Source organism: Muscardinus avellanarius (assembly GCF_963383645.1).
Source record: "Muscardinus avellanarius genome assembly, chromosome: 8".
Lineage (NCBI taxonomy): Eukaryota > Metazoa > Chordata > Mammalia > Rodentia > Gliridae > Muscardinus > Muscardinus avellanarius.
In genome coordinates, this window is record NC_137794.1 from 62,508,034 (window position 1) to 62,529,007 (window position 20,974).

The window sequence follows — 20,974 nt, forward strand, 5'->3', positions numbered from 1 at the left end:
TGAGATCCTTCTTTCTCAGCCTTCTAAGTATGGAGATTACAGGCATGCACCACCACGCCCAGCTTCTCTAGGCATTTTAGACTCTATTTTCCCCTTTTGTTTTCTGTACTTTTTCTTTGCTTTCTCTAACATCATTGTTTCCTTATTTTCTTCTCTATTTCTTTATTTTTATATTTGTCTTTTTTCTAGAGGCTTTCCTTAACTTCTTGGAAACTTGATTGTCCATATGCTTAAAAATGAGGCATTAAGCCCAGTGTGGTGGCGCACATTTGTAATCCCAGCATTCGGGAGGCTGAGACAGGAGGATCACAGTTCACAGACAGCCTCAGCTACTTAGTGAGGCCCTCAGCAACTCAGTGAGACCCTGTTTCAAAATAAAGAGTTAAAGATAGGGCTGGGGTAGAGCTGAGAAGTAGAATGCCCCTGGGTTCCATCCCAGTACTGAAGAGAGAGAGAGAGAGAGAGAGAGAGAGAGAGAGAGAGAGAGAGAGAGAGAGAGAGGGAGGGAGGGAGGGAGAGAGAGGCCTTAAACATTTATTTGGCTGGGCGTGGTCACACATGCTTGTAATCCCAGTGCTTGGGAGGCTGAGACAGGAGGATTTCACAGGTTCGAAGCCAGCCTCAGCTACTTAGTGAGGCTCTCAGCAACTTAAGGAGACCCTGTTTCCAAATGAAATATAAAAAATAGGTCTGGGAGTATAGCCTGGAGGTAAAGGATATAGAAAACCTCTAGGTTCCACCCCCAGTAGCACCAAAAAAAATTTTTTATTAGAAGTTCTGAGTACATAAGCAAAGTATTATTGATCAGTAGGCTTCACTGGATGGTGCTAGGATTGCTGGTTAGGTTTTTCATTAGAGAACCCTGCCAGATCTTTACTATTTTCAGTTCCTTTCAGAGTTAAGTCTCTCTGTCTCTTTCTTGGGATAGAAGCTTTGCTGGCAGGTTTCCTGATGCTGAAGAGATAAGTGCTGTTGGCTTCACTATGTAGGATGTAGGATTTCAGTATGGTATTGTCATGGGGAAAGGTTGATTCTGTTGAGGGTCTAGAGCAGTTCCCAGTGTGGGGAATGAAACACAGCTCTGGGTCAGCAGGGTCTTTGGCTTACATGACATGACAGAGAAGAATTTTAGCATGTTCCACTCAGAGATTTATTTAGGAAAGTAAGAAATACACATTCAAGGGAGAATGCAGGCCACCCCAAAGTGAGAGAGGCACCTTTTGGGGTTCATGGCTCCTCTTTTATAAGAGATTTTGTGAGGTCTGGGTAGGAGGAGGCATGTGGATAGCATATCAGCCATCTAAGTCACAAGAGGACTTAGAGCGTTTTGGTCAACCTCAGAGCCATGATGGGGCCTTCACTATCTTCTCAATAGATATCTTTCCTGTTTAAACTATCCAAAGACAGCTAACTGTGCCCATCGTTAGACATTTAGGTTGTTTGTGGGGGGAGGTACTGGGGAGTGAACTTGGGGCATTCCACCTCCAAGCTATATCCCCCGCCTCATTTTTTATTCTAAGTTACAGAGGGCCTCACAAGTAGCCGAGGCTGGTTGCGAACCTGCGATCTTCCTGTCTCAGCCTCCCAAATTCTGGGATCACAAGCATGCGCCACCACGCCCGGCTCTTTTCACTTTTGTGATGTCAGAAGCATTGTCAGAGTGAATCTTCTTCTAGTAGTTAAGCACCATTATTTCCATAGGTGAAACTCCTATATGTTATGACAGGCATGTTCTTAGCCCTTTTACTACAGATTGTCTTGCTGTCCTGAAATCTTGTGCACTCCTCCCAGCAGTCCATGAGTCTCTCCCCTCATACCTAAGCTTGCTCAGAATATTTTATCTTTTCCTCATCTTTACCAGCTTGAATAGGAGACTGACATCTCCTGATTTTATTGCATTTGTTATTCTTATAAGAATGAACGACTTTACATATGCTTCTGGCCCATGGAGCTCTTGTTTTATGCCGTTTGGCTATTCAGAGTCCTTTGACACTTTTTCTGTTGTGAGTTTCAACTTTTTTTTATCATATTGGAGTACAAGATGGTAGAGGCATACGTGCACACATCATGCATCCCTTCCCCAATTCCCACCCCATTCTCTCTCCTCTCCCTCGCTCTCATGTTTGGCTAAGCGATCGACTGTATGTTTGTGACTGTACATCAAGTACAGTGTGGAACTTCCCCCTTCCCCCCTCCCATCACCTCCAGTTTTCTGAGCCACAGTGTTCTGTGAAATTGAGGTGCTGACATAATCTTTGTGGTAAGGTGGGGGTGGTACAGGAAAGTTAACTGCTACATAATAGTTGTTCCACCAACAGTAGCTTTTGTTATTCTCTCTCTGACATACAGAAATAGTTTGGAATCATCTACATTTTTTACTAGATGTGCATAACGTACCCAAATATGTAAATTGGTTTTACATCTTTGTTTAAATTGGATATGAAAATGGATAATTATATGTCTTTACTTTTCTAATTCTCATCCTTGAAAAAATTTAATGAACTCCAATTGATATATCTCTTTAGAGCAAACCTAAAGTCTGAGTGGAATGTGAGAAGAAAGTATTTTCTTTTTTTTTTTTTTTTTTTTGGTGGTACTGGGGTTCCTGGAAGCCCTTCTATCTCGGGGCTACACTCCCAGACCTATTTTTACATTTTTTTAAATTTGGAAACCGGGTCTCCTAAACCAGCGCGCACACTTGGCTTTGAACCTGCGCGATCCTCCTGTCTCTGCCTCCCAAGCGCGGGGATTACAAGCGTGCGCCACCACGTCCGGCTGAAAGTATTTTCTTATAAGTTATTTGTTAAGGAATTTTGAATGTATTTCTTTTTGGCAGGGATTTCTTTGATGGTATCCTTATATATTTTATATCAATCTAGACTTTCTACAAAAATCCAGAAGCATACATTAGTCCCTCCTCTTTTAAAGACACTATGAAAGTGAGGTTCCTGTCTTCCAGATAAGTAGAAATTACTCCCGGAAGCCAAGTACAAGTTGGCTTAGATTGATAAATCAACAGTTACATGAACTGATTTTACTTTTAGGCCACTCAATAGCAATAACATGTTATATTTTGGATTTAGTCGCTTTTGAGTAACATTTTATAACAATTCTTATAAGACACATTGTAAAATATTTTTATCATTTCACATATAATTTCACTGTGAAATCACGTACAGTAATTTTGTAGATGACTGAGATAGTGTGGTTTAGAAATAGTCTAAGTCACATTTTAAGAATATATAATACTAGCTGGGCGTGGTGGCGCACGGTTGTAATCCCAGCATTTGGGAGGCTGAGAAAGGAGGAGCGCGGTTCGAAGACAGCCTCAGCTCCTACTTAGTGAGGCCCTTTGCAACTCAGTGAGACCCTGTTTCAAAAATTAAAGAATAGGTGGGCATGGTGGCACACACTTATAATCTCTGCTCTTGGGAGGCTGAGACAGGAGGATTGCACAGATTCCAAGCCAGCCTCAGCTACTTAGTGAGACTCTCAGCAACTTAGTGAGACCCTGCTTCCAATAAGTATAAAATAGGTCTGGGAGTATAGCCCAGAGATAGAAAAGCCCCTGGGTTCCACCCCCAGTGCCACAAAAATAAAATAATAATAAAGAATAAAAAATAGGGCAGGGGGTGTAGCTCAGAGGTAGAATGCCCCTGGGTTCTATCCCCAGTACCCCCCCACACACACACAAGGGTTAAGAATATATAATACTAGGGTAGGAAGTAAGAAAGAAGTCACTACCAAAGAAGCTTATAATCAATTACTTATTACAAAATATGCTTTTGGAGACCTAATTCTCACCCATCTTGGTTATTTTTCAGAGTCTGGTTCTCCCTATTTTGGTTAACATTCTTATCTTAAGGAGAGGTTACCTTTTTAAAAGCTAGCAGACATGCTAGGTAGATAGAATTGCTGTCTCCTTTCTATATCCTTTAAAAATGTAGCTCACTGCTCTAATAGCTGTGCTGTATACACGGCCACTGCAGAGTAAAATCATTCCAAATGAATTCCCAGTGGTGTCTAGACACACATATGTTTGGTATAGGCATTGATATTGACCTAGGCTTATATGATTTATTGATACCTTTAAATTTGTTTTTGTCTCTATAATCACTTTTTCTGTGGTGTTATTATTTTACTCTAGCTTTATTCAAATGCCATACAAAGCTTTAGGAAAGTCAAATAGCAATTCCCCACAAAGTTAACCATTGCAGTGTGTGTGTGTGTGTGTGTGTGTGTGTGTGTGTGTGTGTGTGTGTAAAAGATACTGGGGATTGAATCTAGAGGGATTCTATCTCTAGGTACACTCCCAGTCCTGTATTATTTTTTTATTTTGAAACAGTCTCACTAAGTTGCTAAAGGCCTAGCTGAATTGCTGAATCTGGCCTTGAACTTGCAATCTTCCTGTCTCAGCCTTCAAGTACTGGGATTGCAGGCATGCACTAAGATGCCTGGCTCATTGCAAATATTTTCAAAGATCCTTTGAGATGGAGTGGTTATTACTTAGGATGTGACAATTCCAAACCCTTCATGATGACCAGGTGCTTAGTTACATTTTAAGGCATTTTTGGTTTTTTGGTTTTTGTTGTTTGGGTTTTTTTTTTTTTTTTCCTCTAGAACAGTTGAAGAATTAGTTGCTTGTATGTTAAATGTCTGTAACGAATAATTATCTCAAGGGAGAATGTTTTTGTTTAGTTTAAGTTTTTAAAGAAAAGATAATCTGTTGTATTAATTTTCAATAAGATTTTATTAAAGCTGATTTCTAGAATTTAGTTCAGTTGCTCCCAGAACTAATGATCTGTGTGTTAAAATTAAGCATATTGGCAGGTTATCCTGGGTATATTGGTTTGTAGAATTGGAGTAAACCTACATTTTCACTTGAAGATTTTTTGTGTGTGTGAATAGTATTTCTTTTTTCTACCCGTTATTTTATTTTATTGACATTAGTTTATCAACCCACTTAAAAAAAAGTGAGAGGAAAAAAGGCCACAGCATTATCACATTTCTATATGTGTTCCCTAAACCATATGGTGATTTCTAATTAGAATACAAAAGACTGTGTGGTGAGATGAACTTCATAGTCACTGTGATGGTGGGCATCACAGAAAAAGAGAGTTTTCTGGAATTTCCAACAAGAACACTTTTGAGAAAAACTGTGTGGTCTATAATTGTCCTTCTCCTAGAAGTCTGATAAAGTTATTGATGTGCAGATCAAGTTGGTGTTTCGAAGCCAGTAATTTAATTCTGGGTGTTTGATCCTCTCAGTCAGTAGCTTCACTTGATTTTTCTTTTTTTTTAAGCAGCTTCAATATTTAATTTCACGTGTACCCTCTCAGTAGGGATTTCAAAGGATACTTTGCTGGATGCTTGACTGCCTTGTCTATTTGCTCTTGTTTTGCATGCAAGAGAGAGCCAGGAGCTTTCTTCTCATTGTGTACACATAGTATTAATGGATTTACTCTGCCTGTATCGTCTCATTACTGGAAACAGCGAGAAGCACAGAAGTCTTTCAGTGTATGCAAATAAGGCCGAATCATCTACCTGAGAGTTAATATTCTCTGCTTTTAAGTGTATTCTAAATCTAATGTTTGTATTTAGATCATAACATCCTGTTCTCTTTTTTATGGGCAAAAAGCTAAGCAGGCTCAGGCAGCTGTTTGATGTTGGCTTCAAGTGTTATTAATTTCATATTCTATTATTCTTTTCACTGTAGCACAAGTGAAGCTGATGTGGAGGCTGTCATGGATAAGTTGTTTGATGAGCTGGCTCAGAAACAAAATGATTGTACGTAAGTTAATTTCTCTTGAAAGAGAATACATTTAGAACACAATGCCCAATCTCCACTGACCAATTAATAAGTTCCATTGCTGTATATGGGTTGATGCCACGCTCAAGTGGCAGTCATTGTATCAGCATTTTGTCTAATTTATGTGTTGAATCATGTGCTATTATTCATCAAGCTATGCATTTCCTATCTGTAAGAGATGAATTTTATAGTAATTATCCAGACAAGATTGAGTCTTTGTTCATGTTCCCATAGTAACTAGACCAAGGATTCTAAAAGTGCAAGGCAGAGAGCTGCGGCTGAATAAAGCCTGTGGAACCGTTGCCGACTGCACATTTGAAGAGCTGTGTGAGAGAGTAAGTATCCAGGCACGTCCAGACTCATTGGCCTTTTCACATGTTAAAATACTTCATGTTTTCCTCTCTGCCTGTTTCAGATTTTAAAATACTATTCACAGAGTCAGAGCTGTTTTAAAAGTCTCATTAAAGGGAATACTCATCTATACTAGCCGTGTGCTGTTTATAGACATTGGCACAAAATTTGCTCTTAGAGGGGCTCGAAAGCAAAATTAGAAATACAGAGAGATCTGTCAACTCTTGCTGGAAGCAAAAATAAAATCAGGATTAGGGCTATTTTGTAAATGTTTCCCATGAAGACTTTTAAAAATTTGAGGTGAAGTTAGTATGTGGGGAAAAAACATGAAATGATATGGGCACGATCCAAGGAGTATGATGTAGAGAATTACCACTCTTCAGACTCACCACCCGACTCCACACCATAAAATATGACCTCTGAGGATAAGGGTCAAAGAAAGCAACTTTCTAAAACTGTGTATCATATAATAATATATTTTGCAGATAAACTATATAAACTTGAGGCCCTGATTCAAGATGAAAATTTAGAAAAGGTCTGGGGGTATACCTCAAAGGGAGAATGATCCTGATTTAATCTCCAGTATGAAAAATAAAATATATATACTCATATATGTATATATATTCTAATAAATGAGAAAGATTTTGGTTGCAGGCTCATTATATATATATTCTGTCTTCAAAATTCTGGAATCCTCAGTATACAGTGGATGTTCAATATGTTTGAGATTACATAAATATGTGGGGGGGGGTCTGGGGATGGAACCCAGGGGAATTTGACCTCTGGGCTACACCCCCTGCCCTATTTTTTATTCTTTATTTTGAAACCGGGTCTCACTGAGTTGCAGAGGGCCTCACTAAGTAGCTGAGGCTGTCCGGGAACCATGATCCTCCGGTCTCAGCCTCCCAAATGCTGGGATTACAAGCGTGCGCCACCACGCCCGGCTATGTTTGAGATTATAAATCTTGAGAAAAACAAATCCAAATTAGACATTACTTTTGTGTGTGTGTCTACCAAGTACTAGGGGTTGAACCCAGGAGCATTCTCCCTCCGAGCTATACCCCTTCACCCTGTTTTACTTTTATTTTGAAACATGGTCTTGCTGGGTTGCTGAGAGTCTCACTACTTGCTAAGGCTGTCCTTGAACCTGTGATCCTCCTGTCTCAACCTTCCAGGTACTGGGATTACAGGTGTGTGCCACCACAGCTGGCCAAATTAGCCATAATAAGCATAATTTCTCAGTTAACGTGTAAATTATTATTCCATCTGGTCTTTGATTTATCTTGACTTTGAGGTAACTAAAGAAGAGTTGTTTCATGGTAAGGGAAAAGAGAAGGTTTTTGTTTATACCTGCCAGCCATTTTATTAGTACTCTTATTAAAAACTAGTGAATTGATTACTTCTAGCTAGAAAGTATATATATATATATATATATATATATTTTTTTTTTTTTTTTGCAGTATTGGGGATGGAACCCAGGGGCATTCTACCCCCAAGCTACACTCTCAGCCCTATTTTATGGATTGATTGATTGATTGCAGTACTGGGGATGGAACCCAGGGGAATTCTACCTCCAAGATACACCCCAACCCTATTTTTTATTCTTTATTTTGAAACAGGGTCTCACTGAATTCCAAAGGGCCTCACTAAGTAGTAGCTGAGGCTGTTCTCGAACTGCGATCCTCCCTCCTCAGCCTCCCTAATGCTGGGATTACAAGCACGTGGCACCACGCCCGGCTTAGCCAGAGAAATCAATCCAATATGCAGTTATTTAGCACTTCAGGACCAATGAAAATGAAAATCCATCAGCATCCTCTGTTAGAGTGGTAATGCCAGACTGTCGGTGGTCCTATTCTGGCTGAAGTGGACTCTCTAGATTTCTACTAGGTCAGTCTAATCTAGGTCCTAATAGTTAATATCTCCAGACAAAATTATTTTAAGATGTACATTTAGGTTTTACTAACTTTGCTGGAGAAGAATCTTGTGCATCCAAAAGATGAAGCTGTTTCTCCTCCTGCGGTCGGGCACCCATGAAGAGAAGGAAAGGACGGGCTCTTGGGCCTGGGGAGGAGGCAAGGAGGCTCTCTTGGAGCAGATACTGAGCTTTTGCCTGAGCTTTTATCTGCTCGGGAAACTTTTATATTATTTCAGGAGACTCAGGATCAAAAAAAGGCTGGTTAGGGAACAAAATCTTCACAGTCTCTTTACTGTTTGGGGGCAATAGGAAGAAAGATGATTAGATTTCATCTTGAAAAATGAAAATAACACTTATAAAAATGTCACTTTTACCGTATCTGACAAAAATATAGATTGTAATAACTACTAAGATCTGAGAATAAACAATGAATACATTTCTGTTTATTTTTTATAAAATTCTAGGATGATGAATTATTATATCATTCACTTCATGATTTGGTTGTTCAATCATATATGAAATCATTCTTACAAAGGCATTTGAGTATTCCATGCATTTTATTGATTTTCTCTTTTAACTCATTACTGCTTTAATAGTTTTATATTTTATTTATTTATTTATTTATTTATTTATTTATTTATTTGGTGGTACTGGGGTTCCTGGAAACCCTTCTACATCTGGGCTACACTCCCAAACCTATTTTTATACTTTTTTATTTGGAAACAGGGTCTCTTAAGCCAGCAAGGCTGGCTTTGAACCTGTGCGATCCTCCTGTCTCTGCCTCCCAAGCGCGGGGATTACAAGTGTGCGCCACCACACCCAGCTCAATTATTTTATTTGAAGTTTTTGTGGTGTCATTATCCCTGTTGGTGGTGTTTCTGTTCTTTTTTTTTTTTTTTTTTTTTGCAAGTCTGGGGATATAACCGAGGGGCATTCAACCTCCAAGCTACAGACCTTGCCCTATTTTATTATTCTTTATTTTGAGACTGGGTCTCACTAAGTTGTGGAGGGCCTCACTGAGTAGCTGAGGCTGTCTTCAAAATGCGATCCTCAGGTATCAGCCTCCCGAAAGCTGACTGGGATTACAAGCGTGTGCCACTATACCCTGCCTCCTCCTATTCCTCCTCTTCCTCCTCTTCCTCCTCCTCCTTCTCCTTCTCCTCCTCCTGCCTCCTCTTTCCTTCTTCCCCTTCCTTCCTTCCTTCCTTTCTTCCTTCTTCCTCTCTCTCATTTTTCCTTCCTTCCTTCCTTCCTTCCTTCCTTCCTTCTTCCTTCTTCAATTTGGAGAGGTCTTCATTTGTCAGTGACTTTGCCTGGGTAGGTTTGCCCTTTATTTGCACTGTAATTGTAGGATGTTTTGTCACATCAAATAAACTGAATGATGCACAAGAGGCATTGATAAGAAAAGAGGACTGGTTCCTAGTATTAAATGTGAAGGATGTTTGAAGAAGGACTAGCTAATTTTTTTTTTTTTTTTTTTTTTTTTTTTTTTGCTGTACTGGGGGTGGAACCCAGTGGCATTCTCTCTCCGAGCTACACCCCCTAGACCTATTTTTTATTCTTAATTTTGAAACAGGGTCTCACCGAGTTGCAAAGGGCCTCACTAAGTAGCTGAGGCTGTTCATGAACCACAATCTTCCTGTCTCAGCCTCCCAAACGCTGGGATTACAAGCGTGCGCCACCACACCTGGTTTAAGGCTACATTTTTAAGTGATCAGTTCACTTGCGATTATTTTCTTGCTATGATAATTTTGCATCTCTTTTCAGCATTATAATTGTAACAATCCAGATACTGAATACTTACATTTAGAGAATCCTTAAAATTATCCAACTTCAGATTTAGTGTAAAATTCTTAATTAGTTATAATGATCTTATGAGCCAGGCTTAATGCTTGCCAAAAAACATTCAGTAAAGCAAAAACACATCCATCCCAAGGTACTGAGAAGCAAGCATCTGGTGGTACTGTGACAACCCCAGCTTTAAATCACCTAAGCTAGTTCTCTGGGAGGCTCTTAAGCCCAAGACCCATCCACTCAACCTCCACTGCTGACACTATCATGAAAAACCCTTTGACAAAGAGTGGATAGAATGTTATTCTGTAATTTGTGTGTGTGTGGTACTGGGGATTGAACTCAGGGGCATTCTACCTCTGAGCTATACTCCCAGCCCTTTTCATTTTATTATTTGGAAACAGGGTCTCACTAAGTTGAGGGTCTCACTAATTTGATGAGGCTGGCTTTGAACTTGTGATTCTCCTGTCTCAGCCTCCCAAGTACTGAGATTACAAGCATGAGCCACCATGCCTGACAATAATGGTTATTTTTAAGCCAGGGTCTTCCTCCAAGGAAAAAATAATATATTCAGAGACTTTTAAATATATCAAGAAGAAATAGCTATTAGTGGCTTTTTTGTTTTTTTGTTTTGGTGGGGGTTTTTTTTGTTGTTGTTTTTGCAGGTCTCAATATGGAACCCAGGGGCATTCTACCTCCAAGCTACACTCCCTCCCTATTTTTTATTCTTTATTTTGAAACAAGGTCTCACTGAGTTGCAGAGGGCCTCACTAAGTAGCTGAGGCTGTCCGTGGACCATGATCCTCCAGTCTCAGCCTCCCAAATGCTGGGATTACAAGCGTGGGCCACTACCCCCAGCTATATTAGTGTTTTAATAAGGTAAAAAACCATTTCAAGTAGGAGTCCTTGACGTATGCCATGAGTAAACCAAAAGTCCCCAACATTCAGCTTTCTATATACCTCTTCCCTCCCTGTCCCAAACATACTCTTTCTCCTCTGTAATCCTGTTAGTTAATATCTAGCTTCTTGATATCTCCAGGATTCTCTGTCTTTGCAAGTCTGTGATTCAACACTGTCATGCTTAGAAAAGCAGTCCTAATTAAGAGACCTCATAACACCCGCATAATAATAGGGAACAGAGCCACACATCAGGTGTCATTAGGAACACTTTTAGCCAGGCATGGTGGCGCACGCTTGTAATCCCCGCGCTTGGGAGGCTGAGACAGGAGGACCGCATAGGTTCAAAGCCAGCCTCAGCTACTTAGTGAGGCTCTCAGCAACTTAGTGAGACCCTGTTTCCAAATAAAGTATAAAATAGGTCTGGGAGTATAGCCCAGAGGTAAAAAAGCCCCTGGGTTCCACCCTCAGTACCACACACACAAATAAAAGAAACACTTTTATATATTAGTTTAACATATACAGTAGATAAGCACAATTATTGTTCCCATTTTATAGTTGGTAAACTAGAAGCACTGAGATGTTAAATTGCTTTCCCACAACTAGCTAGTCGCACAGCTAGTAAGTGGCAGAGCCCGGGCTTAAACTCTTTGGTAATTTGGGAGCCAGATTTGTGTTCTTTAATCACTTCATTAATATCCAAAAATGCTCTGGACAATTTTAGTTCTATCATGAACTGAAGTCAGATACATTGTGCTTTTCTACATCTGAGCTAAGCTTTAAAGAAGCACAAAACTGGCTTGGGAACAGATGGCCTCCAGTCCTGAGAGCCTACCTCTGTGCTGAGAATGTCAGTACAGGGCTGTTCCACTCACATGCCACGGTGTACCTGCTGGGAATCGGTACAGCTAATGACCCCGCGCTCTCCTGAAGGCTGCGTACAGCCTCCAGATGAGGGGCCTCAGGCCTTAGGCAGCTTCCCCTCTTTACTCTTTAGTGAAAATACTTTTAAAATATGAACTTTACTATTTTTTTCTCCCTATCATGATATGAAAATGTTGGGAAGTGTTACTAAAAAACCATGGGAGGCAAGGAGAGCATGTTGGGTGACTTTTCTTCCCTGCCATTCTCTCCATATCAGAAATGGAAAACAAAACGCTTTTGTCTTCATGGGTTGACATGAGTTTCATCCTCCTTCCTTCCCTGATACCCTCACATGACCTCATGAGAATTAAGAATCTGCAGCAAGTTCTCAGAGTGAGGCCACGGGCCTCGAGGTCCTCATCTCAGTGGTCCTGGAGGTTTGAACTCTCTTTATAAACACTAGGATGCTCTGCCTTTTTCATGGGGTGGCATTTACAGTAAGCTACACCGTATTCCTCACTGCCCAGTTATCCCCAGGAAACACAAACAGTACTAAAAACCAGTTTTGTTTAAATAACTCTCTGAGGAGGCAGTAAAGTTATTCATGTTGTTAGGTCTTTGCCTTGAGAGCATGTCCTTTCAATATTCCTTGTGAGGAGACAAGATACTCTCATAGACTGTCCTGCTGTAAGTTCTGTGGTTGTCAACAGAGGAAGTACTTGGGGAGTTTGAGTTACAAGCTGAACTAGCCACTTTTTTTTCACAGAATACCATTTTTTACTTAAAAGACTGAGTGACAGACAAACTATGACTGTTCAGATTTGGCACACACATTTTCTCACTCAGAATGTTTGATAGACATTTTCTTGAAAATGAACAAAATAAGACTGTCACTTCAAGTTAAACAATTGACAATATTTATTACCAGTGATAACATTTGAGCAAACAAATGAATATTAAAAATTTGGAAGCTTTGTTTTTGCCATCACGAGCTTGACAGCTTCCCAGTTCTTAAACATTTTTTTTCTTATGAGATTGATAGTGATTTTAACAAGTGTAGTGTTTTGGCAATAATATACTTAAATGTGTTAACATTTCCCAATTGCAGTGGCACATGCCTTTACTCACACAGCTGAGACAGGATTATTGCAGTTAAAGGCCAGCCTCAGCTACCTAGCAAGGCCCTCAGTAACTTAGTAAAACTCTGTTTCAACATAAAAAATATACTCTTCTAGGCCATACACAACAGAAGATCTAATTGGGAAATATAACTAACATTTTTTAAATAAAGTTCTTTAGATTCCTCAATAATTTTTAGAGAATAAAGGGGTCCTAAAACCATAATGTTGAAAACCACTTGCTTTAGGGTTAAACTTTGTGAACCAAAAATGAAAGAATCGTTTTCAAAGAAAGCAAGCCAGTGCTGAATTCTAAAGGCTTAATGAATAAACTGGCTATACCTGAATTTCCCTTATTGAGAAATGTAATTTTTACACCTGCAGAAAATTGTTTTCTCAACCAATAACTGTGTGCATAAGTAACTATTTGCAAAAGAAGAGTTTTTTTTTTCTGTGCCTTAAAAATAATGATAGGTGGCCAGGTGTGTTTGCAAAACGTCTGGGTAGAAAATATATCAGTCAATGCATATGCATGGGTGTAGACATTATTCACTACCAACTTTTGTTTGCTAGTTCTCTCTCTTCTCTCATTCTTAGTGCTGAAGTGGAGGTCCACCAGTTATATGTACTGGCCTTCATCTGTCTAGTAACCTTAATTATATCGTTTACATATGACATAGACTTACACCCATACCAAATAGTATCTTTGGGGGAATTGTTGAGTGGCATTTCCTTTCTCTCTCACTTTTTTTAATGCTTTACTTGGCTTTATTCCAAATGAAACCACTGGTTGGGAACTACTTCTGGTTTGTGTCCTATGCTTGGTACACTATCAGAAAATACTAAGGGATCTAGTTCCGGGAAGATGGCGACCGAGAAAAGCGGGGCTTAAGAGCCCCGCTAACAACAAATCTCCATTACCACAAAATCAGCGCCTTTCATAGCCAGAAAACACCATCACCAGTGAAACAAAAAATCACCAGGCTCCAGAGAGAAAGCGGACTGAGAACAGAGCCACAGAGGAGATACACCGGCCTCGCTCCCGAGGACGCGGCAGACGCGGCAGCAGTGCCATACTGCCGGAGGCACCGGCGAATTCACGGGACGGCTACAGCAAGCCGAGGTGAGCCACTGTGGAACAGCCAGGTGGGATTTCTCCACGCAGAGAGCGTCTAAAGCTCCCAGTGGCTGAGCTCAGCACACGCTGCAGGGATTCAGAGTAGAAATCAAAATCAAGAAAAAAAACGCCAGCCCCATAGCCGAGGGCGTAGCAGCGGCGCCATATTGCCACCGGCGGCAGCAGCAGCGAATTCAGCGAGGCCAGTACAGCTACATCTGCGTACTCAAGAACAGTGAGTCAAATTGTGGGCCATAGAGGAGAAATCCCAGTACTATACTCCCTGGGACTTGACCCAGTGGGGGAGGGGCGGTGGCAGAGATATCACACCATAGGAGAACGTGCAACCTGGCACCCCCCACAGTCTAAAGCAGCCTCTATCGACTCTCTGGGTCGGAGACTCTGTGATAAAACCCAGTAAAGGAGTAGTGGGGTCCGAGATACTACTGACTCGAGATCCAGAACACCTTAAGGGAAGTCATAGTGACCCAAGGGAAGAACCCAGAGAAGGCACAAACATCGGAAATCATGGGAAAGAGGAATAATACTGGAGCAATTAATGCCCACAACCCCACAACATCAGAACCCGATAAAACAGAAAATCAGAGATTTCTAGAAGATCAAATCAGGAAAATAACTGTAGAAATAATAGAGGTGCTTCGAAAAGAACTCAGAGAGAGCCAAAAAGAGATAAAGGATGCAATTAATGAAGTAAAGGCCTCAATTCAAAGCACAAACAACCAATTAGAACACATGGAGAACAGAATCTCGCTCTTAGAAGATGAGAAATCAAAAAATGAACGCATAGTTTCTAATCTAGGAAAAAATATCCGACAGCAGGAATCTGATATTGAAGAAATATGGGCCCAGTTTAAGAGAGCTAACCTAAGAATAATTGGAATAGAGGAGGGAAAAGAAAGTGATACCAAAGGGATCAACAATCTCTTCAAGGAAGTAATAGCAGAAAATTTTCCAAATATAGAGCAAGAGGTTGATACACAGGTCCAGGAAACTTATAGAACTCCCTTTAGACAGGATCGGAGAAGAGGATCCCCACGCCACATAATTGTCAAAATGACCAATGTGGAAGCCAAGCAGAGAATCTTAAAGGCAACAAAAACAAAGGGCCAAGTGACATTCAGAGGCAAACCAATTAGAATCACTCCAGACTTCCCAAACCAAGTCATGAGAGCCAGAAGGGCTTGGGGTAACATATTCCAAACTCTGAAAGAAAACAACTTCCAGCCAAAAATTTCCTACCCAGCAAAACTTTCTATCAAATTAGATGGGGAAATAAGAAGCTTCCATGACAAACAGAAACTGAAGGAATTTATGTCTTCAAAACCAGCACTAGAGAAAATACTCAAAGAGATTAACTACAAAGAAGAAATAGGTAACACACACCAGAACCAGAGAAACAAGAGTTTCCATCCAACAGACAATTAAGATTGGTTATCTGTGGAGATTCATTATTTATGTTAGTCTTTTACCTATCTCTAAATGGTATTGTTTGCCTTTATTGTTGTTAATTTTTAGGATTTCTAGTTGGAATATTAATATACCTTCAGATATAGCAATTGGAAATATTTTATCCCATTCTATTAGTAACTGTTAACTCTGTTTACATTGTCTTTGGATATACAATTTTTTTATTTTTTTATTTTTTAGGGAGTCTGTATACTCCTCTGTTGCCTGTGTCATTGAAATCATAACCAAGAAATCACTGTCAATTTCAATGTTGTGAGGTTTTATGACCCAGATTTTCTCCTAAAAGTTTATAGTCTTAAGATTTGTATTTAGGTCTATTATCTATTTTGAGTTAATATTTGTATATGGGATTAGGTAAGGGTCCAATTTTATTCTTTTCCATGTAATTATTATTTTTTAACAATATTTAGTTAAAAGATTATCATTTCCACCACCAAATGTTCGTGGAAACCTTGTCAAAAATAACTTGACAATATAGGGAAGAATTTAGCTCTAGGCTTTTATTTAACTCCAATGGTTTATATATCTGCCTTTAGAATAGTACTACACTGTTTCAATTATTGTAGCTTTATATGGTTTGAAATCAGAAAATATATATCTTCTAGCTTTGTTCTTTTTCAAGATCGTTTTGGGTACCTAGACTCCATATTCCATATTAGGATAGATTTTTTTCTGAAAAATAAATATATAAATATATGATAGTTTCACATAAAAAATAGAAAAAAATATTCTCTGGTAAGAAAGAAAGCAAAAAGAAATATTGAAATGTTATCTTTAAGTCATCAAAAGCTTGGTATCAGACAAATGAAACTGTTATGTGAGATTATCATTTTTAATTTTAGATAAATTGCCATAATACTAGATGTCAACTACTAAGCCAAGCATGGGAGGGAGGGATAGGGAGAGAATGGGGTGGGGATTGGGTGGGGGCTGACTGGGAAAAGTGTGCATGTATGTCTACAAAAGTATGTATCCTACTATGATGTATGAATACAGTGCACCAATAAAAAAAAAAAGGAAAAAAAAAAAAGAAAATACTAAGGAATGAATAGCTTTTATCTATACTATTTGAAAGGCTGATGGTGTTTGGATGCCAACAGTGGTGATTAGCATCAGCTAGAAGGGCATCAGTCACCAGAGCTGAGGCAGCCCAGGAATGTCCGTGGCCTGTTGCCTTCCCAGCAGCAACACCACTCTTGTAGCATTGCCAGACTGGTGTGCTCGTTTCCTACATATGCTGACCTCTGGCAACACCATGTCCAAATAAAGCAGACAGAGAGCCTGGCCAAAGCAGAGGTGAGCAGGCAGAAGTAAGATCAGGAAAAGCTTAGTAGGAAAGTGGTCAGATTCTTGTAGGGAGGAATATGAATCCAGTGTCACAAACGAGTCTTAAGTGTTTTGCTGTCTGTCTCTCTTGCTCAGATTCCCAGTTAACCTTTCAGCTGAAGAGTCTTTGTGTTAGAAGGCACTTGTCCACCAACACTGAATCCTCCCTGCAATACCCTGGTCTTCCATTTACCTTGCAGAGCCAGGTTGAGAGATAGTCAAATGTGTGAGAAAGAAATATAGGACATACTCAGGCGTAAAATTTTACCATGCATACCTGAACCTAGCCTATTTCATATGGATCTTAAGAGTGATAAAGGTTTTAAGAATAAATATCATAATTGGTTAATACCATAATTTAATGTAAACAGCTAAGATGTGTACATGTAACTTCTTACCTGGGCTTATTTTATTATTCCAAAAATTTAGACATAAAAGAGAGTTCTCTATAAGGTTGGAGATTTTTACTAGTTTGTTTGTTTGTTTGTTTGTTTGTTTGTTTATTTATTTATTTATTTATTTATTTATTTTGCGGGTTTGGGGATGGAACCCAGAGGCATTTGACCTCCAAGCTACTCGCCCAGCCCAATTTTTTTTTTTTTTTTTTTGAAACAGGGTCTCACTGAGTTGCTGAGAGCCTCACTAAGTAGCTGAGGCTGGCTTTGAACCTGCGTGATCCTCCTGTCTCAGCCTCTCAAACGCTGGGATTACAAACATAAGCCACCACGCCTGGCTTTATTCTTTATTTTGAAACAAAGTCTCACTAAGTTGCATAAGGCCTCACTAAGTAGTAGCTGAGGCTGTCTGCAAACCGCAATCCTCCAGTCTCAGCCTCCCAAATGCTGGGATTACAAGCATGCGCCACCACGCCCGGCCATTTCTAGCTCTTTAAAGAAATATTTTTTCTTTAAATTTTGATACAAGGTCTTTTTAAGTTGCCCCGGCTGGCCTTGAATTGGTGACCTTCGTGCCTAAGCATCACAAGTTACTAGGGTTACAGGTATTCATCATGTAATAATAAACTTTTAAAATATAGAAATTGGGCTGGAGTTATAGCTGAGTGGTAGAAGGCTTGTCCAGTATGCACAAGGGCTGCGTTTGAGCCCCAGCGCTGTAAAATAGATATAATAATTAAAATAAGTTGTTTTTAATTTTAGACTAATTTATCTCATCTTGCTTTTAATAATAAATGTGTCAACACTAAGTAATGATTAAGAATAGTTCTCTAGACAAAATACCTATATGATGAAATGATTGGTAAAGTTCTAAGAGAAAAAAATTAGGTCAACCAATTAACATGACTATAAAAAATTTTAAAAGTACTTGTTTGAGTTTTTAAAAATAGTTTTAACACTGATGGTTTTCCTATTGCTTGCCTACCAATTGGCTTTATTTTTCTTAAACAGAAAAAAAAACATTTTTTATCAAGTAAATATTTGATTTTATAATTTTATTTATTTATTTATTTATTTGGTACTAGGGATTGAACCCAGGGCTTTCTGTCTTCAGGCTACACACTAGCCCTTTTTTTAAATTAGTTAATTATTTAATTTTGGTATTGGGAATCAAATCCAGTGGGGTTCTATCTCTAAGCTATACCCCCAACCTTTTAAAAAAATTTAAATTTTATTATTATTAGTGTGTGTGTGTGTGTGTGTGTGTGTGTGTGTGTGTGTGTGTTAGTGGAAACAGAACTCAGGGGCATTCTACCTCTGAGATATACCCCCAGCCCTATTTAATCCTTTTATTTTTCAGCTTATTTATTTTTTATTGTACCTTGTATTCATACATCTTGTTGAAGTTCAGGGGACAGAGGCACACATGCCCAGTACTCACTGAGCCCTCCTCCAGTCCTCACCCCATTCTCTTCCCCTCCCCTCCTTCCCATGCCCAGCACAGTGATTGGCTTTGACCACTGAGATGTCTCCCTCTTCCTTCCTCCCATCTCCCTCCATCAGGTCCCTTTCTTCAGTCCATTAAGGTTCCTCCTCCTCTGTCTGGAGTCCCTCCTAGGTCCCAATTTCTCCCCAGCTCCCATATATGAGGAAGAACATCCAACCTTCTGTGACTGACTAATCTCACTTAGCATTATGTTCTCCAGTTCCACCCATTTCCACGCAAATGAAATAATTTTGTTCTTTTTTATGGCTGAATAAAAGTTCATTGTGTATACATCCATTCATCCGTTGATGGATGTCTTAGCTGGTTCCATAGTTTGGCAATTGTGGATTGTGCAGCTAAAACATAGATATGCATGTATTACTATGGCGGTTTGATTTCCATTCTTTTGGGGAGATACCTAGGAATGTTATAACTGGGTCATATGGTAGGTGGGTTCCCATTCTTCTGAGGTTGTGCCACACTGTTTTCCAAAGTGGTTGCACTAATTTGCAATTCTACCAGCAGCATATCAGAGCTCCTACTTCTTCACATCCTTGCCAGCATTTGTTATTGCTTGTTTTTTTTTTTTAATGATTGCCATTTTGATTGGGGTTAGGTGAAATCTTGGTGTACTTTTGATTTGCATCTCTCTTTTTGCTAATGATATTGAACATTTTTTCTTACATTTATTGACCATTTGTATTATTTCTTTTGTAAAATATCTATTTAATTCACTTGCCCAATTTTTATTGTGTTGTTTTTTTTATTTCAGTGGTGAGTTTCTTGAGTTCTCTGAATGTTCTAGATAATAGTCCTCTATCAGAGTAACTGACAAAAATCTTGTATTATTCTGATGAGTCTCTCCTGAGTTCTTGATAGTTTTCTTTTCTGCACAGAAGCTCTTAAATTTAATGCAATCCCATGTATTAATCCTCATTTTAATTCTTGTGCCTTTGGGTCTTGCTGAGAAAGGTTTTGTTTGTTTTTGTTTTGTTTTGTTTTGTTTGGCGATACTAGGGATGGAACTCAGGGGCATTCTAGCTCTGAGCTACACCCCCAGCCCTACTTTTTATTCTTTATTTTGAAACAGGGTCTCACTGAGTTGCCAAGGGCCTCACTAAGTAGGTGAGGCTGTCCATGAACCTGGATCCTCCTATCTCAGCCTCCCAAATGATGGGATTACAAGCGTGCGCCACCACGCCCGGTTTGTTGAGAAAGTTTTTACCTGTGCCTATAAATTGGAGTGTTGGTTTTATGCTTTTCAAATACTTTCTAGGTCTCTGGTCTGATTTCCATCCTGAATTCACTCTTTTGCTTGGTGAAAAGAGGTTTATTTTCATTTTTCTGCATATGGATAACCAGTTTTGCCAACATCATTTGTTGAAGAGGCTATTTTTTTCAGTGTATGTTTTTGGCACCTTTGTCAAAAATCAATTAGCTTTAAGTATTCTGTTCCATTGGTATATTTGTTTTGTTTCTGCTTTCATGCCAATACGATGCTGTTTTTATTACTATGTTTAAGTCAGATATTGTGATGCCTCCTGCATGGTTATTATTGCTGAGAACTATTTTGGCTATTCTGGGTTTTGTTGTTGTTGTTGTTCCACATTAATTTAAGGACTGATTTTTCTATATATGTGAAGAATGACCTTGGTATTTTAATGGGCATTGCATTGATTCTGTAGATCACTTTCTGAAGAAAAGCCATTTTGATGATATTTATTCTGCCTATCCAAGAGCATGGGTTATTCTTTTCTTTTTTTTGAAACAGGTCCTCAATACATTGAGGAAGGCCTCACTAAGTTGTTGAGACTGGTCTTGAATTTGTGATTGATCTGTTTCATGTGCCACCACACCAGGCATCATTTTTTATTTTGAAACAAGGTCTTATTAAGTTGCTGAGGCTAGCCTTGAGCCTGCAATCCTCCTGTCTCGCCGCCCAGGTACTGGGATTACAGTTGTTTCCTGCCATACTGGCTTTATTTTATAATTTGTGTGTGTGGTACTGGGATGGAACCCAGCGGCTTTCTACCCCTGGGCTACACTCCCAGACCTATTTTATACTTTATTTGGAAACAGGGTCTCACTAAGTTGCTGAGAGCCTCACTAAGTAGCTGAGGCTGGCTTCGAACCTTCACAATCCTACTGTCTCAGTCTCCCAAGTGCTGGGATTACAAGCATGTGCCACCACGTCTGGTTTATTTTATAATTTTTAAATATTTGTTTTCTATCCTACAATACATGATTTGATAAACTCCATAGTACTTTCTTCCTAGATTAGATCAATTGACTCAAAATTAGTTATCAGTTTGTTTCCAGATATGTCTCATTAGAAGTCATATTACTTTGAGCTATAGTTATGGAAAAAAATTGCAAATTGATAGAATATACAATTTTTGTTTTTTAAAATAGCTCAG

General features: G+C 39.2%; 1 protein-coding gene across 2 annotated transcripts in view; it reads left to right on the top strand.

The window, feature by feature from the left end:
* Window positions 1-20,974, top strand: part of AFG1L (AFG1 like ATPase) — a gene marked incomplete at both ends in the record, with an annotated part of 206,104 nt that overhangs the window by 155,814 nt on the left and 29,316 nt on the right. For both annotated transcript variants that reach the window (XM_080700611.1, XM_080700612.1), the window contains 2 exons: window positions 5,717-5,787; window positions 6,044-6,144. In XM_080700611.1, the coding sequence (XP_080556737.1) occupies window positions 5,717-5,787; window positions 6,044-6,144 (172 nt within the window). The remainder of the gene's footprint in view (window positions 1-5,716; window positions 5,788-6,043; window positions 6,145-20,974) is intronic.